This window comes from Podarcis tiliguerta (assembly GCF_965153285.1).
Source record: "Podarcis tiliguerta genome assembly, chromosome: 11".
NCBI lineage: Eukaryota > Metazoa > Chordata > Lepidosauria > Squamata > Lacertidae > Podarcis > Podarcis tiliguerta.
This window is the reverse complement of record NC_139544.1, coordinates 49,713,132-49,740,355: the sequence shown is the minus strand read 5'-3', so window position 1 is coordinate 49,740,355 and position 27,224 is coordinate 49,713,132. Positions and strand designations below refer to the sequence as shown.

Sequence of the window (27,224 nt, the reverse complement as noted above, 5' to 3'; positions counted from 1 at the left end):
CCTATCATAAGAGCCAAACAGTCTGTTTTGTTGCGGTTTACACACTGCCATCCAGGTTCTTCCTCCACAATGGAAATGCACAAAGAACATCTTGACAGAGTGAGGTTACTTATTATTAATTGTAGTTCTCTGAGAGACTGAGTGTTGCCTCTCTATAATCACATTTGTTGACCCCTTTGCCTTTCCCCTCGAGTGCTGCTCCCTCATAAGGAGGAGCAGAAGTTCTCTCTCTCTCCAACACAACTGCAAATATATGATACCGCAAGTCCCTTTGGGACTGAAAATATTGGCTGCCCCTTATCTCATGTGAACTTTGGATAATACTTGTAGTAGACCAGGTTCATTCTGTAAACGAGTTTCAGCATGCAAACTATAAATGCTTGAATGCTTATTCTTATCCCTGAGTACTGCCAAGAATTCAGAAGATGGATTGTCATTCTGAACTAGTCTTCATAATTGCTTGATGTTAACTTGTAGTGATTAGGCCCTGTTTGAAGAATTAATTAAAGGAGGATTCAGGTGACCTTTCTTCCCCACCCCACCCCCCCCAAAAAAACCGTGTTGCTTCTCTTTTGCCACGTGTATACCCCCAAGACATGTGAAGGGATCCCTCATACAATTGGCTTCATCTTGACTTAGTTGTTTGGCAAACCACGAAGACCTGTCCTTGGAATGTGCAGTGAAGAAAATGTGGTATCCTTCCCTATAATCAACTGTCATAGGGTTGTCCTAAGTGCTGATTGTGAACATCTAGCCTGAGCGGGCGCATGTAGTAGACACAAAATCCAGGGACGAAAGGAGACACATCATTGCTCCAGGCCAGGATCCAATAAACAAGGTCTGGTTAAGCAGAGATGAAGTTACAGTAAGGCTAAGTAGATAAAGGAGAAAGTAGGTCCAGATAGGCAAAACAAAAGGTGAAAACAGAGGCAGGCTATGGGGTTACTTCAGCAACCAGGAAACCCAGAATGAACAGTAAGATTGGCAGCTAGCCCTGCCCCTGCGGAGTAGAGCCTCTACTCATAAAGGGTCCCTGCCTGTTTTAGAAGCTTAGCTGAAGTCTTCAGAGCCTGAAGAAGGCAATATGACCTCTTCAGAGAGGTTTTAGCACCACAGACACCTCAGGTGGTGGAATTTTAAGAAGGTGGTAGGTGCTGAACGCTGATTTTGAGGGTACCTTCTCTTGAAGGTTCAAGAAGTCCTCTGTATCACGTCCCCTGGCAACCTCCTCCTCCCAACTCTGCTATTGTCTTTTGCTAACTAACACACCACTGGGGGACGGACTTTCTTGTATGGTGCTTAATGCCCCACCTTTCATCAGAGTAATGTCTCTGCCACCACCTATTTTGTCCTATGGTGACCCCTCTCTCAGCCAGTCTGGCCATGCTGGGAGATCACACAGAACATCTGAAACTGAAGTCATATCATTGATCCTCCTAACTTAGTATTGCCTGTTTTGAACAGCAGCGTCTCTCCAGGATCTCATGTAGAACCCCACTTCCCAAGCAGGAGCTCTTCCACTGAGCTGGTCCTCTCTCCCAAGGACCAAATGTAAACCACTTTAAGCTCTTAGTAGGAGGAACAATATGTAATAAACACAAATACTGTGGAAATTCAGATCATCCTCAGTGAAAACACAATCTTAGTATGATCAAGGTGAAGGATGCCTGATCTAAAATAATGAGCAGGGGGGAAAGAGTCTGCAGCCGAACTGTGTGTTGTCCCTCCAGCAGTTTAAATTGCAATAACAATTAGAAAGTAGCTCATTTTGATAAGTATCATTGATTTACTATGATAAGATGTAAAACTCTTATCACATGCTTGCTACTGTTGTTTTTAATGCCAATTAATTGTGATATTTCTGCTCTGTAAGGAAGGATGTGATTCTTTAGGAATTCACACAGTGACCTTGCCTGACATCTCACATTAATCTCTGTTGACCTTACAAATGGTTCATGAGATATTTAATTATAAAATGCCACGTAAAGAATTTCTCATTACAGATTCACCACATCACACCTAAGCAGCAGCTAATGCTATGTTTATAAAGTTAATGGGCTGATAAATCTGAATGACTCTTCTGTCCTGAATATGAAAATACTCTGTTCGGTCATTAAAGCAGTGTATTTTTCCAACCATGTGCCATCAATATACCTATTAATGATGAGCATTTTGCTCTTCAACTCAGTCAGTGTCATGTCTCAAAATTTATTATCGGGCAGTGTGGATGTTGAGCTTTTTCCAAATGTGTTGTTTATTTCCAACATGCCTGAGTCGCATGTAATGCAGTTTAAAACACAACGGACGCAACAAATCAGGCACGCCCTTTAAAGGTTTAACCCTGGTAACTGACCAAGCCCCAATGAAAGCTTTGCGGTGTCTCTGAGCAATGGGAAAGGCCTGTCTGCATTAAGCCCTAATCAACTTGCCCTCCTCATACATTTCCCAATCACAGCCAGATACTCTGCAAGCACAGAGAAGACAGGAACCAAGGCAGATTAAAAGAGAATTTGGAATTGACACCATCATACATCAGGGACTGGACTGATGCAAATTGAATAGAGCCATACAGAGCCCAAGAGATCTGCAAGGGAGATCCACTTTAGCTTGCTAGGGTAGCGTTGGTGTATGAAGCGATGGCACTACATCATGTGTCTCCATAATTACAAGATATGGTGAAGATGAGGGATTCCAAACAGTATTTCCACTTTGTGAAGTGATCCCCTATTTGTCATTGTGCCTGGTCCCACCTTCAAGGTCAGCTTTGAAACTAATTAGATGTGCTCCCTCAAGGTGGCTTTCTGTACTGACAGTAGCATGCTCCAACAGTGTTTCCATCCTGTATACCTGAAGGAGCGTCTCCACCCCCATCGTTCAGCCCGGACACTGAGATCCAGCTCCGAGGGCCTTCTGGCGGTTCCCTCATTGCAAGAAGTGAGGTTACAGGGAATCAGACAGAGGGCCTTCTCGGTAGTGGCACCCGCACTGTGGAACGCCCTCCCATCAGATGTCAAGGAAATAAGTAGCTATCTTATCTTTAAAAGACATCTGAAGGCAGCCCTGTTTAGGGAACGTTTTAATATTTAATGCTGTATTGTTTTTAACATTTGATTGGAAGCCGCCCAGAGTGGCTGGGGAAACTCAGCCAGATGGGCGGGGTATAAATAATAAATTATCATTACTATTACTATTATTATTATATAACCAGGTTCTCCAACACTATGGGCATAAGCATTGTCTACTGTGTTCAAAGCAACTGCATTTGAGCTGTTTTAAGGGTTTGCCTTCTGCACATGCTGTTGAGGAAAATTAGGGGCAGGTGGAGGCTGTCAACCTGGGAAGGTAGGCTATCTAGGAGAAGGAAAACTCTGACCCTAAACCTCCGCTGCCTTTGGGGATATCTTTGGGAGAAGAAAAGGCTAAGGAGTAAACCCTACACAAATCCTGAGTGGAGTCCCTAAGATGGTTGGGTACCCAACATATCGCTCTGCTTCTTTCCTTTGGACCACATCAGCAAGGCCGAGAGGGAGGTCTTGTCTTCTGGGCAGCCCAGGACTTCCATACACACTGCCCAGACTTGCACCCCGGGGAAGTCACTTGGATGCTGCTGACACATTGGTTTGAATTCACCCTCAGAGGTGCACTCCATTGTCACTTGAGGCAGACAGATGCTAACAACATTGTTTGCTGAATATGAGTTTCTTCTTGTTAAGTGTGATAGCATTGAGAACAGAACTCTGGTTTAGGATTTAGACATGTTAGTTTCCATGTAAGGTAGAATATGGCTGATAGGTATTAAATATGAGTGGTACAGTTCATATTCTGCTGAAGTTAATAGTAGTTAATTTCTTTATTTCAGTGGTCCATTTTTTCAGCTTTTAACTTACAGTACAAACATTTATATTAATTTGACACGGTAAGATAATTACAGCACACTGAAGTTAATATTCACATGGGAAAATGCTAAATTCCTGGTTTTTAACAGGCTATCAGGTTTTGCTGCAGTTCTAATTATATACTGTTTTCAATATTGAGGTAAATGACCATTTTAATAGCCCTGTGAAATTAATTTTAACTAGAAATGCAGATATAAAATCTGATGCATGCTTGGGGGGGGGGAGAAGGGTCACAGTTATTTCCTTCGCGCACTTCTAGATTATAAACAAATATAGGTGGAAAATAACAATTGTTTACTGTTTCCATAGCACTTTAATATAGTTTCATAGCTGGTCTAAGAATACACTTAAAGCTGGTATAGTTGGATTCTCTCCATAAATTGAAACAAGACTGAGCTAAAGCTCATTTACTGTCTTGGAACGGAATTGATCTTGCTTTCACATTTGATTCACCCACTGCAGATTTTGAGAGGAAGAAAAATAGCATTGTTAGGTCAGTTTAACTAGGCCAGAGTTAGACAGAGAAGATTGGCAAACCCGTTGTTCTAATTCTTTTCTCTTTCTTTGTGGGCAATTTTATTAGAGATTGGGCTGATTTAAATGCATTTTACTGCCTGTATAACACAAATGTGCACGTGTATTGTTCTCCCATCCCTGCCCAGAGAGTGATGTTGCTGCTTTCTGCATCCTTGTATATTTGATTAAGGCATCCACAGGTCTGAAGGAACCCTGTGCGCCTTAATGCTATAAAAGATGACACACACAAGTTGATTGCTGCCATCTTACACGTTGAGCCCTCCCATTGCTATCATGTAGAACTATTGATGAAGCAGCTGTGTTCATTCCCACTCCGTCTAGGTCAGCAGCATTACATCAGCATGCTTTGTCGCTAGCCTTAAATTGCGGAATATCTTGATTTCCCAACTATCGAGATCAAATGCATTTCTTTCTTTTTAAAAAAGCTGGAATTGTTTTCTTTTTAGCATCTGTGATTGAGAGATCTCACTGACGTTGACCTCTGTTTTTCTCTAAAAATGCATATGGATCATCGGCTCGCTCAAAGGTTCACAGGTAGACATTTGGGAACATGTTTTTGAAAACCATGAAAATTCTTGGCAGAACTGATTGGCAGAATATTCCTTTTTATCGCTCTAACTCTTTCTTCTTTTAAAAAACCCCAGCTTTATTTACAAACTCTGGCAGATGAGATATATTTTTTAAAAATCATAGTATGTCAAACAATGAAGTACAATAGTGAGCCTCATCTGGCAGGCTTGTTCCAAAGCCTCAGGGTCTTTGCTGAAAGAGGCCTGTTCCTCTCTGCCAATGTCTTGATCTGCTTTAGTGGTGATACCTTGGACAGTGTTTACCAACAATTTCAGCTGGCCAGGGAGAAGAGGCAGATCCAGAGATGTAATGCCCTGCTTGCGTGTTTGCTTTCTCAAAGCTAAAAAACAGCACTCGCATATCCTCCAACATTCTCAAATGAAAACAGGGACGTCCTAAAATATTATACCCCACCCATCTGACTGAGTTGCCCCAGCCATTCTGGGTGGCTTCCAACATATATAACAAACATAATAAAACATTAGACATATTTTTAAAAAACTTCCCTATACAGGGCTGCCTTCAGATGTCTTCTAAATATTGTACAGTTACTTATCTCCTTGGCTCAGGGGTGGCATAACTCCATACCCTCCAGCATTTCTCCGATGAAAATAGGGATGTCCTAAGGAAAAGTGGGACATTATGGGTCTGGGATCAAATCAGAAACTGGGACGGCTTCTTTAAAACTGGGACCATCCCTGGAAAATACGGGCACTTGGAGGGTCTGCACTCATTTCATATGTAAGTACAAATTTCCATTGCCATGTTTCATGGCCATGTGTTTAAATTGGCAGTCCATTCTCTTCTCGCAGGAATTGTTGGCGGACTCCAAAATGTGTATAGGCTGTGACTTGTCAGCATTTTCTTTGCTTTGTTCCCATTCTCTGCTCTTGATTTCTGTACCACTGAAGGCAAATTAGCTCCTCTGGGCAAAGGCTTGTCCCTTTCTTACATTACTGCATATGCTAATTGCGCTGTATAAAAAAATCATATAAATTTGCCAAATGTATCTGTTCCCTTTCCCAGACCAATATGACTTCCAGCTACCTAAAATTTCCCATGTGCTAATGTCTTTATATAACACAGACATGAGTATTTGCAGAATCTCCTTGGAGATGTAATAAATAAATAGATAAAACACATGGGATGCCCACTTCCGGTTTTCTGATATCCTTGGTCAACATAAGCAAAGAAGGCAGCAGGGCCCATTATTCAGGCTAGCAAGAGTCCTGACAGTCGGATGGTGCATCATGGTCAATGGTGAAAGCGGAGCTTGTGTTCAAATCCATTTATACTAGAGGAAGAATGGAGAAGGAATAGAAGTTGCATAAGCCCAGGCTTCTTGAAAAGAGGTGATTTCCAACTCCTTGCTTCTGGCAGTCACTAAGTGGATACTGGGCCTCTTTTGTGGCACAGCAGATTCCTGGGCTCATCTTTGACCTCTCCTGAATATCTGGCTCTCTTTCTGAGAGGCAGGGCCAATTTGTGTTTGGGAAGACTTTCTGATTTGATACATTCCAAGGAATGGTGGATGGAGGCAGGACAGACAACATAAACTAATGCATGTCTCCTTATGCCAAAAATGCTATCTGTGGGTCAGTACTGTGCTACCTGAGGCAGGGGGGATAAATATTGTATCCCACATCAGACTGAAAATAACTAATTGCCTTGGATCCATTGCATTTAAAGGAGACAAGTTAAAACCATGCAGACCGAAGAATTGTGACCAAGTGTCTTCAAGGGTGAAAGTGGACATTGGACAAGAAGCATGGCAATAATTTGACATCTCACTTCATGTTTCCACAAACCTCTCCCTTCAGTGGTTGCATGGTCACACAAAGTGTAACAACAGGCATTGGTCTTCTATTTTCACCGACAGTTCTGACTCTCCTATAATACCTAGCTCTGCTTTAAAGCTCTCCTCTCAGTCTTAACCCCAGCTAACTTAAACCCCCCTTCTTTTGATCTCCAGTTGAAAGTACAGTGGTACCTCGGGTTACATACGCTTCAGGTTACATGCGCTTCAGGTTACAGACTCTGCTAACCCAGAAATATTAGCTCAGGTTAAGAACTTTGCTTCAGGATGAGAACAGAAATTGTGCTCCTGCGGCGCGGCGGCAGCGGGAGGCCCCATTAGCTAAAGTGGTGCTTCAGGTTAAGAACAGTTTCAGGTTAAGAACGGACCTCCGGAACGAATTAAGTACGTAACCAGAGGTACCACTGTATCCCGAATCTGCAGGGGGGGGGGAGTGATACAGCAGCATATGTCATTGTTTGAGTGATGCAGTGGTCATCCTGCAAAGATTTATTTACAAAGATCTCCATTAGAAAGTACAGGAAACCAAGGCTAACATAGTATTCATATACTTCACAACTTTGTTAATGTTCCCTAGTGCTTGTGGCTTATTTTCTTTCTCTCCTTGAGGAAAATGTTCTAAATCTGGGCTCCTTGTTCGGGTCTAAATGTATTTAGATTCCCCCCCCCCCGCCCCGCTCTCTAAATGAAAGGACTTCTTTAACTAATTGACTACAGCTAATTGACTACAGTAGTGATTGGAGTTCAACTTTCGCAGGCCTTGCATAACAGCAAACAAAAATTTTTGGACCCATTCAAGATACAAGAGCAGGATCATCGGAGCAGGATTTTGAAAAACATATTGCTAGCATCCTATTTGTCTTCATTTTATTCTTCACTGAGCCCCAATATTTGTTTACAGTTTTTTGAGGGGGGGGAAATGCACCAGAAATCTTCATTTGCAAGCATGCCCAGTAATGCTCTTGTAGCAAAACTGGGATAAGCCACCTTTAAAACGTATACCCTTGCTCCTTTTTACAGTAAAGCCATAAAAAGCTGGCAGGCAACTAAAGAGACGGATCTTAAGCCTCTTTTAATAAAACAATTAAAGTAATAAAGTAATCTCTTACTGTTTTATTAATTTCATTGGTAGAACATAAAGGGCTTTGGGTGAAATCTTGAAATCAATTGGAGTCTTCCCCTGGGGTTCAAAAAGTCAAGATTTTATCTCGTATATTTGCACTTATGAGCACATATTTAAGTTTCATTTTAGGTGATAGCGACAAAAATCAGCAAAGGTTAAAACTAGTTTTCTAGAGGATTATAGGAAATAGGCTGGCTAGGGCTTAGCGAAGCAAGGGAGGTCTTCTCAACTGCAGTTAAGAGACTGGGATTTTGAGCTTCATTTCCCACAGCCTCTTTCTGGAGTGAGTACCCTCTCACCAGATGTTTTCATGCCTGAGTGATGTTGTTGTTGTCTAGTCATTTAGTTGTGTCCAACTCTTCGTGACCCCATGGACCAGAGCACGCCAGGCACCCCTGTCTTCCACTGCCTCCCGCAGTGTGGTCAAACTCATGCTGGTAGCTTCGAGAACACTGTCCAACCATCTCGTCCTCTGTCGTCCCCTTCTCCTTGTGCCCTCCATCTTTCCCAACATCAGGGATTTTTCCACCATGGCTAAAGCTAACACAACCAGGCTTTGAACTGCATATTAGGAAAGTTGGTCAGTAGGATGTGGTTTGGTGTAGGCTGGTATGAAAGATATCTGATATATGGAGTACAGTGGTACCTCGGGTTACAGACACTTCAGGTTACAGACTCCTCTAACCTAGAAATAGTACCTCGGGTTAAGAACTTTGCTTCAGGATGAGAACAAAAATCATGCTCCGGCGGTGCAGCAGCAGCGGGAGGCCCCATTAGCTAAAGTGGTGCTTCAGGTTAAGAACAGTTTCAGGTTAAGAACAGACCTCCAAAATGAATTAAGTTCTTAACCCATGCCCATCCCATAACTGGGATGTAGAACCTGTGACACTCCCAGTGTTGGACCACAACTCCCATCATTCCAGACCATTGGCCGGGCTGGTTAGGGCTGATGTGGTCCAACAGCTTTCGGAGATCCACAGATTTCCCATCCCTTCTTTAAAAGTTTGGGTCAGCAGAGAAGAGTTTGACTCAGCATTGTTTCTAAATAAAGCTTCTATGATTACAGAAGTTATATGGCTGGGCCAAGAGCAGCAGCTCCTTGTCTCCTTTCTAATTCCCTTTGATGTCAGACTAAAACATTTGATGTGGAGGCATTGTGTTGCAAGCTTCAGTGTCCCCACTCCAGTTTACAGTGGTACCTCGCAAGACGAATGCCTCGGAAGACGAAAAACTCGCAAGACGAAAGAGTTTTTCGTTTTCTGAGTTGCTTTGCAAGACAGATTTCCCTATGGGCTTGCTTTGCAGGACAAAACGTCTTGCGCCTTTTTTTTTAAAACCGCCAATGCATTCCTATGGGAAACCGTCAATACACAGTGGTGCTTCGCAAGACGAAAAAACTCGTAGAACGAAAAAACTCGCAGAACAAATTAATTTCGTCTTGCGAGGCACCACTGTATTGGCTGCCATTTACAGGGGTGGAGAAGCTTAACCTTGGATCACATGCTCTACTTCGCTCCTATATGTGCTGCTTTTGTGCTGCCTATTGTTGTTTTCCCATTTCTGTAGCTTTTTAAAATGTTCTGGCTTTAATTGTTTTATTTTACTGGGGTTTTTTTTGTTTTACTGTAATTTTAACTTTTGGGGAGCCACGTTGGGAATCTCTGCAAGTCATTTAAGCAAATTGGTGGTTTACTGGATTTTATGAAAGGGGAGGATGGCTGAGATGTCGGTGGGTGGAGAGAGAGAGAGAGAGAGAGAGACTATGTAGTCAAGTACCAAATCCAGAGGTGTTACAGACTTACCTTGCTCTCCACATTTTGATTCATTAAAACTTGGCATACTGAATTGTTGCTAATAATTTCACTGAAGAAGATAATGACTGAAATCTGTATGCCATGTTCTTGAAGTTGCACTGGTTAAATCTATAGGGGTTAACACTTCCTTTTACTTTACAGGATTTATAATTAAATTGGGGCTTGTATACAGATCTTTTAATCTAAACATCATTTATTAGTTCTGGGGAAATTCATCCCTCCCCCCCCCCTCCAAATTCCATTCAGAAAGGAACACTCGGGTATTATTTGGACGAAATCAAAAACCATAGCAAGGAAGACTCAAATTGCCAAAAGTTCCCAAGGATAGTCGGCTCGTTTGGTAAACAGCTGCCAATTAAACAGCTTTATTCTGTGCTGCGCCATTATTGTTTGCGTTACTTTGCAGATTCATCGGCACATATAGCATATTGTAATCCTTTGATCTATTATGTAAACTTGTTAATAGACACTGGGTAAATAGGAAGGCGCCAGCCATCACACGGCCTTGCTAATGCAGTCCTTGGCTACTGTACCAAGGCCAATGTATTGGCAGATTTGCATTAGCATAGACACTGCTCATCCTGCACTAGATAATGGACTCAAAGGTTAAGAGCAAAGGATCGCAACAGCCCCGATCAGCGGAGCTTTTCTAGGGCTAATTACCTCTTCACTGCGCTGACTCTAATGTGACATGTTTATTGCCTTAACTAACAACTCATTAGCTTAGTTGATGTTTTTGTCAATATTAATTCGTTCATTTAAGCCAAGTCAAAGCTTAAACAAAGATGTCCAGACTGAGAAGTGGGCAGCAGAGTGACTTTTGTTTAGTTCATCTTTTTTCCCCTCTCTCTCCCCTTAGCTCAATTTAAACAAGATAAATGTTGACAAGAGAAATATTTAGAGTGTCTGCAGGTAGTATGTGTTTACTAATGTGCTAGTGTTCAAGGGCCAAGGCGCTTTATTTAAATAAGGGGGGGGAGGCTTAAATGATTTGAGAGCGGAATGTTTAATAAATTAAAATGCACACTTAATGGGTCTCTGGAAGAGCCATTTGAAAACAACTCTGGCCTCCAATAGGTTAAATTTGGGTCCCTGGGAAGATGTGCTGATTGGCCGGCAACCTCTCGGCTGCTAAATATGGCAGGCAGTTTGTTCAATAAACAAAAATAAGAAGCTGGGTTTTGAGAACTGCCTGTAGGAGGGAAAAAACATAAAAATCAATACTTTATCTCAACCACAGCAATAAGTAGCTAAATGAATGATATTAAAAAGAGCTACTGTATAATAGCATTGCAGTAATGATCAATTACATTTATCTAGGAAAGTTACTTGTTTAGCCCTCATTCACATTTTACTAATGGATGATTGCCGTAGTTCATTATTTCAGCGTCCTTCATTTGAAAAGGAAAATAATCCATTACAAGATTCATTATCACAATTTCAGTATGCATAATCTGGACGTGGAAATAACTGTGGCAGAGGCTTTTTCCTTTTTTGTTACATAGGGGCTGCCCAGTGCTATTTTTCTAGAAAAAGAGGTGCCGAAACTCAACAGGACTGGCAATTGCGTCCACATGAGAGGTGCTGGAACCCACCTGAGAGGTGCTGGAACTGAGTTCCTGTGAGTTCCCCTTGGGGGAAAAGCCCTGGGGCTGCCCTTGTGTTTAAAATAGTGGGGGCGAGAGAGGAGACCATATTAATTTTGCATTTAACAGGCTGGAAGCTGATGATGTAGCACAGTATGGATCGGAAGGCTCCCAGTCACTTCTCCTAATTGAATGTAGCTGTTAACTCCAGTGCAGTAAACATAAATGAAAATGTGGGGTTTATTGTGTTATCTGTAGAAAGCCATAAACGCTCAGAGTGCTTTTCACCTCCCTCTCCTTCGTAGGGATGGGGAACCAAAGCAATTGGTGCCCGTAAAGCTGCAAGAATGCAGGAGATCACCAGTATAGGGCAGACGTAATGGCAATATACTGAAACGGCGACTGTGTGTTGTGGACGTCTGTTGTAAAACTGTGTGAGGTCATGGATAAATCAGGAAATTATTATTATTATTTTTAAAAATGGACTATTTGGACTGCCAGCAAGCCCCACCCATAAAGTGAAAAATAACAAAACGCCACAGAATATAATGTCCCGATTAAAAATAAAGAAATGTGGAAACGTTAGTGCCACACAAATATTTAAGCATAATCTTTAAAAGGCAGTCTAAATAGAAAGCAGCTCAGGCTTCTGAACTTTGGGAAAACATTGCTCTGGAAGCTGCCTAGTTTGGCTTAGGTCCTTCTTTGGGTGAGAAAGCAGCTTTTTTACTTCCCTGTTCACCATGGGAAAATTTTTTAAAAAGTTATAGCCATAAAAAAAATATATTCTTCTGAAGGGTGAGCTTTGAGGGCATAGTAGCAAAAAATGTTTACTAAATTTCAGATAAATAGGTCCAGGGGTTTTATTATACTGAGTACCATTAAATTTTCCTTTTCCTTTCCTTTTCTTTTTAAAGAACCATCTGTAGCTCTATCATTTTGGCAGAAGTTTATGAAATTTGCAAATATGGTACCCACTTCTGAGGAGGATAAACCCTGACACATTTCAGTGGTTTTCATACAAATACTGTCTTTCCAGTTTTGGGGAGATTCTTTTTTTAACCAATTGACTTAATTCCCCCTAATTATTATTTTTGTGGGAAATCTGTATAAAAATAGCGTACATGGGAGAGATGCCCGTGGCTAAGAAACTTGCCAAATTACAGACAAATCGGTCCAGGTTTTTGTGTGTGCGGATTTTGGTGGGAGAAGTAAAAAAACAAAAACGGTTTTGCTTCCCTCCCCGTGATTATGTGGGCAATAACTTTATCGTGAAAATGGATATATTGTAGAGGTTCCTGAAGGAATGTAACCTGAAAATTTTGGAAGGAGGAGCACAGGGGCCAGGGAGTTGTTATGTTCACTAACTGGGAAACTAAGAGTCAAGGACAATAGAGACTTCAAAAAAGATTGGGATCAGTTTATGTCGTACTTATGAAAACATTGTAAAGAAGTCAACTCACTTGCAGGGTTTGATTAAACACTTACAATTAAGAAAACAAGTATCAAAGTTAAGATGCAACAATGGGGAAATAATAAAGGGTAAGGTGTAACTTGGGGGGGGGGGAAATGGTACAAAAAGAATAAGAATACAACAATATTTAATTAAAAGATTATGAAATTAAGGTAGAATAAGACGGGTAGGAGAAGCAGATATTTAAAGAACCAGAAGAGGAAGTTGAGGGAAGTCATGGAGGGGTGGGTGGGATTGTAATCCATATATTTTCTTTGTGGTAATAATGATTGTGTTGAATATAAAATTGTAAAACTCAATAAAATAGAATCAGTTTGATTCCCTCCCCCTCTTTCTTTTTCCTTTCTCCTCCTGTGAAGAGGCTGCATCCTAATGTTTTATTGTTGTATTTTAATCTTGTTTTTTAAATTGTATTTTAATCAACTTGCTTTTGTAATTGGTTGTTAGCTGCCCTGAGCCCGGTCTTGGCTGGGGAGGGCGGGTTATAAATAAAAGTTATTATTATTGTTGTTAAAACTATTTAAAAAGAAGAAGATGTTATGTTCACTCAATTGGCACCAAATGTGACAGCGCTATGGATCCCTTGGTAGAAATGACTTCTGCTTATGTCTACAACTGAGAACCTTTCCCACATTCAAGTAAGCCGCCCCGTGATCTTCGGATGAGAGGCAATATGGGAATTTATTTTTTTTAAAAAATATATGAGTTCCTTCTCCTGTAAATTTGTGGACAGTGGACAAATTGTGCAGCGTAAAATCCGGCCATTCTGTCTGACCCCAGCAGTGGTGGGAGAGCTTTGTTCACTTAGCAACACTTAAAATAAGTGGCCAGTCATTATTAATTCATCTGGCATTCTTTGTAATAACATAAATCTTAGTGAACTAATTTGGTTTTAAAGTGCTTATAATAAGGAATCTCCAGAGGTTGCAACCATAATTGAGCTACTAATTAATTGCAACGTTATTTTAATGTGGCATTCTTTTCTTCGCTTGACTCTTCAACCGAGGATGTCAGCAGCCGTTTTGGCAACCGTTTCTTCTTTATCTTCACTTGGGTCTTTTGTGCGTGTACGCACAGTGTAGCAGAAGGTTCTTTTTGTCCAGCATTGGTTTGGCAGTGTGGTCATTGAAGAGCCACTCCCACCTTCAAGCCAAAGCCAAGATCTTCCGTGTATGGTCATCAAAGAAAAGAGGTATAAGGAAGAAAGATCAGGTGTTGTAGGTTTCTCTAAACCAGCCCTGCGCTTTGCAAAATAGTAGCAAAAATTAAGGCCCACGGGTGAAGACTATGGCTGGGCAATACAGTGGTACCTTGGTTCTCAAACTTAATCCGTTCCGGAGGTCCGTTCCAAAACCAAAGCGTTCCAAAACCAAAGCACGCTTTCCCATAGAAAATAATGCAAAATGGATTAATCTGTTCCAGACTTTTAGAAACAGCAATTTAACAAGAATTTTACTATCTAATGAGACCATTGATCCATAAAACGAAAGCAATAAACAATGTACTGCAGTCACACAATCCATCAGTAGCTGAACTGGGTTCCACACCGTCACAAAAACAAAACAAAAAGAGTCGCAAAAATGCAAAATAAATAGCAAAAACAGACAGACCTCAGCGTGACACTCAAAATGGAAATATGGCACTCAAATCAGAAGTGTAACACTGCAAACGGAGCACGTTCGGCTTCTGAAAAAACTTCGCAAACCGGAACACTTACTTCCGGGTTTGCAGTGTTTGGGTTCCAAGTTGTTTGAGTACCAAGGTGTTTGACAACCAAGGTACCACTGTATCTGGTTTTCAGCACCGTGATATATCGCCAGCTAAAAATCATGATATACCAATGTATCACTATGTCTGGAATAAGGATGGAGCCACATAGAGTCATTGGCTGGCTTCACAGTTTTTCCTGCATCATTATTTTTGCCTGCTCTTGTGATTCATGGCCCCCTGCATGAGGCTGGGGAGAGCTGAACCAACAGAATTAAAAGGGGTTGCAAGAATCGAAAGAAGCATTGGCTTTTCCCACATTGTGATTTTTGCATCACACACACACATCATGATTAGCGATATATTGCCAGTTCAGTTTCATTGAACTTAGTGGCAGGAAAATAAGACGAACTTCAGTCATTTATTTTAATGTGCAGGCAGGTTGGCATGGATTTAAAGGTTAAAAACGTCAACATGAACCTTTGTTGGATAAGCCATGAATGTGATATTAATTGTCAGGTATGCGTGATCACGAATGAATACAATTCTCTAGGCGGCTTGTAAAATAAAAGCAAAGAATATGCAATATTTAAAATGCAATAATGAAAACAACAAACAACACAAAACTTTCCCTAGAAGAGGCAGAAGAAAGTAATTTGCAGCTGAGTTCAAAACCAGTTAAAAAGAGCAAGATCAGGGCTTTTCCCCCAACACTAAGTTCAGTGAAATTAACAGGCACTGGTATGAGAGAGGTTTCTCTGATGACTTGCCAGCTGACACCCCTCCCCAATAAAGCACCACACTCCTGGACTTGAAGACCTACATATTTTCACTGGCTTGTTCATTATTCTCTGTTCTGCTATTTCAACCTTCGGGTTGATAGTCGTGTTAAAAAAAACACGTATCTGGTTTTCTCTTCGACCTGCAAGCATATTTATTATTGCTGCTTTTTTTAATGGGAGATTTTGTACTATTTTCTATTTTATTATAATTTGAATTGCCTTTTTATCTGTTGCTTTGTAAACTGCCTTGAATAAGCTTTAGACAGGAAGGTGACCCATAAATATTATAAATTAATAACATAAACACATTTACAGAAATTCTTTCTACGAGTGTTTCGCTTCTGAGTATTCGTTATAAGGTCAGGGCTTTGTACTGAGAGGGAGAATACTTGTAATTCTATTGTGAATGGAGAATGTAATTCAAATGGTTAAAACTTTATTATTATTATTTTAAAATAATATTTATTAGAAGTTTAAAAGTTACAGAAAAAGAGCACAAAAAAGAAAAAAGAAGAGAAAAGAGAATAAAAAATAAAATAAAAAATTACATAAAAAGAGGGGGGGGACACAATACATCAAAACACAAAGAAACACAAAAACAATTAAAAACACATCCAATATTTATCCTTATCTTTCATTAACTTATTTCCTCGACCTCCTCACACCTCCCATTTTTGTATTCCAGTTATTAATTATATCAGCAAATCCTTTCCCTCTTTCACTGCTTTCTATCATTTATAATTTATAAACTTTATAATGGACATATAGTACATTGATATACAGTGGAACCAAGGAAGGGAATAGGGGGAAGTCAAACTGTTTTGTTTTTATCTTTATTATTGTTTGTTTTTGTTATTGTTGGAAAATTAATAAAATGTTATAAAAAGGGATTTGTACTGAGAGGGAAACCTCTTAATCTGTCTGTTGTTGAAGAAGGAACTGGGGAAGCAGTTTCTCTGAGTAAGAAGTTGTGTTTTGAAGAAAATTAAGTGCGTGGCTGTGCAGCATATTCATCAGACACATTCATGGGGTCAAGATTTAAAGGCTAGCTAGGACATCTTCATCCCACTCCTGAGGCATTACTCACTAGAATTAAATCTCAGATTGCACCATTCATGCAGATTGAAAGCACTGCTAGTGGTTTCTCGGATGATGTCACCGGCATGTTGTTAAGGAGTCATTAAAGACAGTGCATGTATTCTCATTAAAGTCTTGCCTTCTTCCCCTTCCTCCACCGCTGCGTTGAAAGCTGATTAAAAAGCAGCAGACATTACGGCAAGAGCTGTTTTGTCTGTTTCGTTTGCTTGTTTTAAAGTTGGGTTTTGAGTAGTGTTGGGCAACCAAGCAACAGGTTCCTTCCCTCACCTCATCTTTAGTTTTTCCAACCGTTCACCGGATATTCTCAAGAACACAGGTCTTCCAGAGTATGTGATTTTAGGGTGGAGTTGCTTGTTTGGGGAAAGAGGGGGCTTGGGAAAAGTAAACCTCAAGGAATTTGCCCCCCTCTTCCCTCTGCCTCTCCTCACCCCCTATTGACACACACACCCTTCTGAGGTGGGTTGGAGCTGGTGGTGAGAGATTGCTGGGAACAGGAGAGTGCTTACCTGCTTCATCCTTAAGGCTTGGCCATCTTGAACATGCTCAGAAATGCATTTTTTACCAGAATCCGTAAGATTTGTAATTTTCCCCGTCCACACAATACATAAAAACCACTGTCATGCTGCCTTAAACAATCGTGGCCTTCTCCAAAGAGTCCTGGGAACTGTCAATTGTTAAGGATGCTGAAAGTTGTTAAGCTGCAATTCCCAGAATGGTTTAATGGTCAATCCCTCTTCCCTGGGGACTCTGGGAATTGCAGATCTCTTGCGGAGGGGGGGGGCGGCTCTCTAGATCATAGTAATCTGTGTTTGATCTCTTTTTCCTGACTCTGGCTTTCTAATGTTTCTTGTGTGGCAGGCAAGGCCTTGACGTATCTTCTGCTGCAGCCTCCCAGCCCAAAACTTCCGCCACACAGCACCATCAGAAGAACTGCCATTGATCTCATAGGACGAGGGTTTACAGTATGGGAGCCTTATATGGATGTCTCTGCAGTGCTGATGGGGCTACTGGAGCTCTGTGCCGATGCCGAGAAGCAACTTGCAAAGTATGTACTTCCCTCAATAATTTGGGGGGCGTTGTCGGGGGGTGAGGTGGTAGTAGTAATTGGTTTCGTTTCACGTGGTTTTGGTTGAGATATCCAATAACGCCAAGGTCTAGGGGGGCCAGTTACACATTGCCAGAAAAGTAGGTTTGATTCACACATACACACACTCACACACAAAAAAAGAGGATAGCAATTTGCATAAAATCAGCATATGGTAATTTATATAGAATCATAGAATTGTATAGTTGGAAGGGGTCCTGAGCGCCAACTAGTCCCAACTCCCTGCAATGCAGGAATCTCAACGGAAGCATCCATGACAAGTGGCCACCCAACCTCTGCTTAAAAACCTCAAAGGAAGGAAAGTTCACAATCTCCCAAGGGAAACTGTTCCAACTGTCTAACCACTCTTATTGTTAGAAGGTTCTTCTGTTCAGCTGGAATCTCCTTTCCTGTAACTTGAAGCTATAGGTTCAGGTCCTAGCTTTCAGAGCAGGAGAAGAAGAGGAGTTTGGATTTGATATCCCGCTTTATCACTACCCTAAGGAGTCTCAAAGCGGCTAACATTCTCCTTTCCCTTCCTCCCCCACAACAAACACTCTGTGAGGTGAGTGAGGCTGAGAGACTTCAGAGAAGTGTGACTAGCCCAAGGTCACCCAGCAGCTGCATGTGGAAGAGCGGAGAATCGAACCCGGTTCACCAGATTACGAGTCCACCACTCTTAACCACAACACCACGCTGGCTCTCACCCTGGCTTACTCCATCTTCCGTGAAACAGCCCTTTAGATTTTTGTCGATGGCTACCATATCTCCTCTTTTCCAGGCTAAACTTCCAAGTTCCATCAACCGTTCCTCATAGGACTTGGTTTCCAGGCCCTTGGTCAACATGTATAGGTGCAAATTTAGCAACAGTTATTAGGATTTTAATAGGAATACATGATGTCTCACCATAGTGGGGAAGATACCAGGGCCTTGTGTTCCTGCCCCATCTAGTGACCAAGTGGTGCCTGTTGTTGATGGGCAACATCAAAGCTCCTGCTCTTTTTATGGTTCAAACACATGTTCAAAATTAGTATGTTTTGTTGCGCACTTTCAGCGTATTAGGTGTGATCTAGGGTGATCTCTTACGAAACCTGACACCCATCTTTCAAATATGGCTCCATACTACATGTAAAATGGGAAAGAACCAATACTTTTTATTCCTTGCCTTTTCGTTAATCTCCTCCAATCAATCTTCTTACGCTCAGACAAAAGTCTTCTTCAGGCAGGTACTTGAAGAGGATACGTGTGGGAGACCAAGCTGGATTGTGACTGCTAGGTATGCAGTCACAATCACGCACCCATGTGCACACCAGTCGTGCCCCATGCCAGCCACACATTTGCCTTGCACATCTACACCTGTACGCATGTATGGTTTCTTCCGTGTGAACAGCAACTTTGATTGTCCAGGGCTTCTGTCCGCATTCATATTGGAGTGAATCCATGGCCAGCAGGGAACGCAGCTGGTGTGTGCATTGATCTCAAAGGAACATTGCTAGTGGGCCGGATCCCACTCGCTTCACATGCATGCCCTCTCCACGCATGTAAGATGCATGAAGAGGGTTGTATTCTCTCTTACTCTTTTAATTTAGTACTAGGGCAGACTGGCAAGCGTAATATTACTGTAAATAAATATGAATAGCTAGTTCCATGCAACAGTTCTAAAACTGATAGCTCAGTCTTGTTGTGCAGGTTGAAGGAAATGACTTGGTGTACTTTATGATTTCCTTTAAAAAGTACACCATATTTTCTAAAAACTAAAACAAAAACAAGTTTTTGATTATTATTTTATGTATCCATAGTACTTTGGGGAAGGGGGATCCACCTGCTGTAGTTTTTAAAGTATAGTAATGCCATATATATATATGTGTGTGTGTGTGTATATATACACACACACACACTTGCAATCTTCTTGGGTGTGTGGGTTTTGTTTTGTTTTTCCCTTGCCTAGGTAAAAAATATTTCAAGACAACCTTTTTCCATAGATAGATAAATAGATAGATAGATAGATAGATAGATGTGGGGGAAATTCCTTAAATGTACACTATGCTCAATCTCACATTCTTCAGTTCAAATAGATAGAAAATACAGTCAATTAAAATGAAATCAGATCATCTGTATAAATGTTTTGAGTTTCATTGCTTAAGACTTGTTTATTTCATGGAAATATGTGAACAAGTTATATCTTATAAATAGATGTATCTGATAAATCCTTGGAGTAAAAGGCAATCAATATAACCATGTACTTTTTTTAAAAAAAAAAAAAGGGAGGTGGGAATATAGCGGTAGTGGGTGTTTTCATTGTGAGCACAACCTTTCCTTGTAAGATGAAATATAAAAAATATTGTTCAGCTATTAGGATGGTCAAGTGCTTTAATTCATAGCTGCTTTCAGCTGCCTCTTAAAACCCACAGGGACATTTTCCTGCACTATTGGGCAGATTGTATTCTCTTATATAGATACATGCCTGCTTTTGTAAAAGGCGTTGATAATTGCTCTTCTACTCACATCCTCCGTGATGAAAAAGCACGATCTCTGATTACTGTTTTGTTGGCCAGTTAAAATTGTACTTTGACTTGAAAAAAATCAACACATTTGGGTGTTCACTTCTTCCCTAGCACAACATAAGTTTGCCAGGCAATTGTTGTTATTCTAGGCAGAAGGCCAGAACAACAACAACAAAAATGACACCAAACTACAAACTTGCATTTTTAAAAAGTACATTTCATTCCAGTATATACATGGTTAATCATTTTAACTTACAAACTTTGATTTAGTTGCCCTGATTTTTTTAAGCGACTAAAGCAGAACATGCCAGATCTCTTGTCACAAATAGATTTATGCCACTTAATAAAACCAAAGTGTTCTAAAATCACAAAATATAACAAGGTGTAGGTGTAAGCCTACTATTGCTCCTTGCTATTTAAAAATTATTTGAAAAATTTGTTCACAGCTGACCATTTGTTAATTTTTGTTTCCGATGCAAAGTCTGTTCAGCAAACTTTGTTTCATCTTTTTCTTTAATCCCTTTGTTTGATGCTTGTAGCACAATATGTCACCATTCTTTCTGATAGCGATATTTTTATTAGTATTACTATTAAGAATATTTAATGCCTCTACCCTCTGTCTTCTGCTTGGTGAGTACTCAGAGCAGCTTACAAAAACGGAAATAATACAATAAATAATAATGTACAATACATAAACCATATAATTAAAAAAAAAAGAACTTGCTAAAAGCAGAAATCATTTAAAAAAAAGTTAAGTAGCGGACTATATTTTGGTTGGGGAAAAGAACAATCTGGTATTACCCTCTAGTTCTGCTGCAATGTTAGCAATTCATGTGCCTTGCCTAAAGAAAAAGACAATAAAGTCATCTCTGTGACAAGAATGTGTTTTGATCTGTGCACTCCTAGCTCAAAAATTATATTCTGAGGCATGTTCAAGCATCTGAGAATATAAATGTCATGGATGAGACAACACACTCTTGCACGTATGAGAACGACAGTTGCACAGCTTTCTCTCAAGCTCTCAGTATACTTTCCCCCTCTCATACTGCTGATGAATTTTCCATGCATTCATTTTAATTATTTATGGAGCAGATAACAGACAAAAAGAAGAAGATTGAAAAAGCTGCATTTCTGCCTGCAGCCTTGGCACTGCAGTTTGCCATGAAAAGAAATTTAGATGTGCCATGGTAGAAATCGGGATTTCTTTGTGTACCCCACAGAATCGTTTTGCAGCATACACAACTGATAGTACTTACTCTATAGCATATGTGTAGAATCCTTCAATAAGTCTCCAGTAATTCCAGCTGATTTCAAAGTTTCAACGATTTAGCTGTTTCTTTTTCTTTTAAATTTAGATTCTCACTGCACAAAGAGCCCTAACTTTCATCTTTTGATGAGAGTTCTATTAAAATTTCTATTATTATTTCTATTAACATTCTATTAAAATTTTATTTATATGAATGTGAAAGATATAAGGTTTAATTCTGATCCATGCAGTTGGTACTATGTTTACATTAAACTATTTCTTTTTACACACACACACACACATACACACAAACATGCACATCATCTCTCTTATCATTTTGAAATCAACAATTTTCCTTCAATTCTGTAATTATATTACTGTAAGAATAGTGATAGCTACTCTTTCCTTGCATTAAGTTTTTCTTTATAAAAAAATCCTGTTCAATATCATGTGATTGAGGCAGATTACCATGTCAACGAAACAGACCTGCACAATTGCTTGCCTTATATGAATATCCCTAGTCATCATTCTGAGTCATCAAATGACTTGGACTTTTTGTGTACATAGTGCAGAGATGAATATTCAGAGAAACCTTTTCAGTGCGTTTTCTGGCAAAGTGAAAGAGGTAATGGATATAAAGTATTGGTACCAGCTTGAAAGGGTTTAAGTAAAATCTTCTTGTCTCTTTGGGGAGTAGGTATGTTTCTGTCTGTATCTTTAAATACAGCTTTCATGAAGACCATTTATAGTTGTTATTGTTATTGTTATTAAGGATTCTATTTTCAGCTTCCTAGCGCATCTCTAGCTGTCATAAAGATTAGTATTGCTCCCTGTATACAGAGCTGCTGAATAAATGAATGTATCAGCATGTAGCCTTGAGGAGACCAATGCAATTTTCATCATGATAAATTGCATAATAAGCGAGAAAGTGTTTGCTTATTAATCCATAACAAGATTTAGATTGAAAACGGCCTGTTACATCCGTGACAGGTACAGTACTGGCTTGCAGAAGGACTTAAGATGGAAAGAAATGGAGCAACAAAGTGTGCAGGGGGTTAAGTGTGCATCTTACCCTCCCGGTGCCCTGCTGAGCTGCCCCTTTTTTGTGCCTGATTTACCGTGCACAACAATAAGAGCGCACAGCTGCCTCGCTTCTGTCTGTGATGTTAAGCATGGTTTATAAAGGAGCTTTTATGTCGAGCGTGTGGTTCCGAGGGGGTGGGGGGAAAAGGGGGAAACCACTCCGCATTTATTGACAAAGAAAAACACACGCGGTGTTTATCTTTTTGTGTGTTCGGTGCGCATCTGTGTGTGCGTGCACACTGAATAAAACACATCGCCGAAGCTGCAGTATTCTGCCGAGCTTTGAATTTTCTCCTGCGCGAGGTCTAAACCCATCTCGCTCCCTCTGCCATCTTGTGCCTCTCACCTCCCTCCCCCCCCACACACACACCCCGAAAAAAAAGAGAGAGATTAGACTGTGGAAGATATGTTGAGTGGAACTGCACAGAAGGATTAAGAGTATTTTTCTAGCATTAATTAGGCTTTGATTTCTAGGCTTGGACATCTGTAGGGATCTTTGTTGCCCATAATTTCCCTCCTTTGAATTATAAGCTGCAGTTTGATTCAGATTACTCTGTACAGTTTGTTCTTGCACACTTTGGTATAATTAAGCACCGGCTTTTAATTTGTTTTTTTTAAGTGGTGGGTGGTTTGGTGTTTTTTTTTTGAGGCGGTGCAATTTATCAGTACCGTTTCTGCCTAGCTCCCATCCATTTTGACGGAAATTGCATCGAAGCAGACCTTGGTGGCAGTGAGAGCCCTTTCTATCTTCAGGCTGCATTAATCGATGATGGCAAGCAACATATAGACTCCGGTCATACAAAAAATATATATAAGGAAAAATATATCTGATTGTGAGTGAGAACCTGGGAGCCAGTGGAGAGATTGCAGGATATGAACATCAGATACCAAGCCTTAGATATCTTCTACCCAAGGAATTCATGAAGGGCTCGTTTGTCCTTCTGAGTTGAATGGAGTGGTCATATTTTTTTTTGGGGGGGGGGAATTAGTGATTTCCTCGTAATAAAGTTCTACAACCCAGTTGCCCAGCAATAAAATGTTTGTGCCTGTTATGGTGCCATCCTACACGTGTATTCAGAAATAAGCCGTATTGAGGTCAGGGGGGCTTACTCTTGGGTAAGTGGGGCTACAGCCTTTGTGCCTCTGAATTGCTAGCATCAGAAATATATGAACCAGTGTTATTCTCTTAAATTCGTAACTGTTTACATACTTAGGAACATGTTGTTTACAAATTAAGTATCTTGTGTGTTGGCAAATGTGTATATGCTTTGGGTTGGGCCACTGGGTGGTTTTTTAGGGTGGTTGAAAGGAATGTTTCTACCCTTTTATCATCTTGAACTGACCTTATGGAAACCCTTTTCATCATAGTGTTTGTAAATCTTAGTTGTTTTCATATTGTTCAACTAAAATGAAAGAATCCCCCATCCCCCAAAATCCCCACCTTTGTGCCCTTGTTAACCTACTTGTAAACTATATTGGTTGCAGTGAGGGGAAGACTTCAGTGTAAAAATACTAATAAGTTAAAGGTTGAGATAATAGCTTAATTGATTGAGCTGGGGCAGAGGACAACACGTGCCATTTATTTATTTATTTGCTGACTTTATGTCCCACCCTAGGGTGCCAAACAGTCTAAAAACAATTGCATTTAAAAACATTCTCGAAAAAAGTTACAATTAAAACCATTACTCTGCCCAGGGATCTCAGAGTTGCAAAGAACAGAGTTCCTCGCCCACCAAAATGTCTAGGGAAATAGGAATGTTTTCAGATTTCTCCTTAAAGTGAATCCTGATGTCAACAGACACACCTGAATAGGGATGGCATTTGAAAAACAGGGAGCCACCACTGAACATACCCTGTCACACCTGCAGATTGTAGGGTCTGGGTAGTTCATATTGAGGGCAATGCTCTTTTCGGTATTCAGGTTCCAAACCATTTAGGGCAGGCATAGGCAAACTCCGGCCCTCCAGCTCTTTTGGGACTGCAACTCCCATCATCCCTAGCTAACAGGACCAGTGGTCAGGGATGATGGGAATTGTAGTTCCAAAGCATCTGGAGAACCAGAGTTTGCCTATGCCTGATTTAGGGCTTTATATACTAGTGCTGGGACGCGGGTGGCGTTGTGGGCACAGAGCCTAGGGCTTGCCAATCAGAAGATCGGCAGCTCGAATCCCCATGACAGGGTGAGCTCCCGTTGCAGGGCCCCTGCTCCTGCCAACCTAGCAGTTCGAAAGCACATCAAAGTGCAAGTAGATAAATAGGTACTGCTCCGGTGGGAAGGTAAACAGCGTTTCCGTGCGCTGCTCTGGTTCGCCAGAAGCGGCTTAGTCATGCTGGCCACATGACCCGGAAGCTGTACGCCGGCTCCCTCGGCCAGTAAAGCCAGATGAGCACCACAACCCCAGAGTCGGCCATGACTGGACCTAACGGTAAGGGTCCCTTTACCTTTACCTTATACTAGTGCTAACACCTTGAATTGGTCCTGATAGCTCACTGGCAGCCAGTGCAGTGCTTTCAGGACCTGTGCAAAGGCAAGCATTTTAGCAGGGTGTCTTAAAGCTACAAAGTGCTCATTGCAGTAGCCTCCACCCCTTCCTTTGATGTGGAGGCATCAAAAACCGGCATCCACTTCCTCTTGGAAAGCTATTCTCTGCTATGCTGTTATGGAAGCTCGACTGTGCTGTACTCCTCAGCAGAAGTTCCCAACCCACTCAGAACCCGTCAACCTAAGCCTACAATATGGGACACATTTGAATTATTTGGCATGTATTTATCCATCTTCTGTCTTGCTTTTTCAGTGCTAGGAAATGTTCCATTGAAAGACAAATAATGGTTGTACAAAAGAGAGTATTATGCGGCAGCAGCTCATCCTGAAGGACTGAGAAATTGTGCCTGCTGTATTCTTTGCAACAGTAAAGGAACTCTGGCTATTGGACACCACTCCTCTGTTTTTTATTTCTTTCCATACAATCCTTTCTTTAAATGGTGCTGGCATCACTGGTGTGATCTCTCTTACATCAGGGCGTGCCTTACTTGTGGATCTGAATCACGAGCTGACCAGGTGCTCTGTTGCAGGTGTGAGGAACCTGTGATCCTCAAGGTATTGCTGGACTCAGCTCTCATCAGCTCCAGCTCACACAGCCAATGGTCAGGGATGCTGGGAGTTGTAGTACAGCAACATCTATTGGGCCACAGGTTTGCCCCCCATGCTCTGTAGTAGAGCTTTCCGGACTTCTCATGTTGGTGACACACTTTTTAGACATGCATCATGTTGTGACACAGTAATTCAGTTTTACTTTCAAACCAGAGGTTAAACTAACCCCTTTCCAGCCCCCGGAGGAGCACGGGGAGCGTTCGCGTTACACACCTACACACTGCAGCCGACACACTGTTGTGTTGTGACGCACAGTTTGGAAAGCTCTGCTCTATAGCCTTGACAATTAAAGCAAGTCCAGTTCACTCCAGATCTGTTAAAAGTTTACTATTTCAAAAGAAAAAAAGGGGTTGCATGCGTGTTAGGGGAATATGCTGAATATCTAAACTGAAACGTTGTCTTCATCTTCATTAAATATCTTCAGTGTTCAATCAACTCATTCATTCCATCAACACAAGGAATTTTGGCTGTTCAATGGACCTTCGCTTCCCTCTCCTCTTCCTACACACCTTAAATCTGTTCTGGGACAGATCTGGGGGAGGGTTCATGGTGAGAAGGGTGGCTCCATTGCACAAGTGGAAATCCTTGTGCTAAAGGAACGAATGCATTGGATACCACCCTTTTCTTAGTTATTCTATATGGTGCAGCATTCTAATATCTTTGTAACCGTTAGATATTATGGAATTGAGTATTCTAGTATCACAGCATTAACACCAGTAGCAATATCATAGAAACACAGGGAGCTGTTTTACTGCTTATCCATCCACTATAGTCTACCATAACTAGAAGTGGCTCTCCAGAGTTTCCAGCAGAGAAGCTTCTCATACTTGCTGCCTGGTCTTCATAACTGGAGATGCACAAAAACTGAACCTAGGATCTTTTGTCCTGTCGCACCAAGCTTTGGCCCAGTCCCTCGCCGATCAATATCCTATTCATGCTACAGATTTCTTTTAACAGTAACATCCATAAAAAGGTAAAGGGACTCCTGACCATTAGGTCCAGTCGTGACCGACTCTGGGGTTGCGGCGCTCATCTCGCTTTATTGGCCAAGGTAGCTGGCGTACAGCTTCCGGGTCATGTGGCCAGCATGACTAAGCCGCTTCTGGCGAACCAGAGCAGTGCACAGAAACGCCCTTTACCTTCCCACCGGAGTGGTACCTATTTATCTACTTGCACTTTGATGTGCTTTTGAACTGCTAGGTTGGCAGGAGCAGGGACCGAGCAATGGGAGCTCACCCTGTCGCGGGGATTCGAACCGCCAACCTTCTGATCGGCAAGCCCTAGGCTCAGTGGTTTAACCCACAGCGCCACCCTTAGTAACACCCATAGCGTTTTATAAATATGGCTTCTTGCATAACAGCAATCTGTGAGTAGGTGGGAGTGGTAGGCGGCCCCCCTCGTAGTGTTAATGATGTGGAAGAGTAAACTCCTCAATAAAATATTAAGCACTGGGACCAGCCTGGCTCTTCCTTGCCCATCTTAGCTTTGCATCTGCCTCTATTTTGGTCTTTTGACTTGGTGCAGTGTGCCTGCTCCTTCATGCAGATTTCTTGCTCTGACAGACCAGCTGGCCCAGCTATAGGAAGAGGTTAATCTCTAGCTACATACTAACACTACAGAGTGTCGTTAATGAATTAACAAGGAGCCTGTTGCTTTTCGGGGGGGGGGGGATCCATGCTTTGCCCGACAGGAGGAGGGAGAGTGCTGTAGGCAGAAACACATACAGATCTTTCTTAGGACAGAAATTCTTCGG

General features: G+C 41.3%; 1 protein-coding gene across 5 annotated transcripts in view; it reads left to right on the top strand.

Annotated features, from left to right (window-relative positions):
* WDR7 (WD repeat domain 7) overlaps window positions 1-27,224 on the top strand; it is a 221,697-nt gene that overhangs the window by 129,232 nt on the left and 65,241 nt on the right. For all 5 annotated transcript variants that reach the window (XM_083402630.1, XM_083402629.1, XM_083402633.1 and 2 more), the window contains one exon: window positions 17,262-17,448. In XM_083402630.1, coding sequence (XP_083258756.1) covers window positions 17,262-17,448 — 187 coding nt within the window. The remainder of the gene's footprint in view (window positions 1-17,261; window positions 17,449-27,224) is intronic.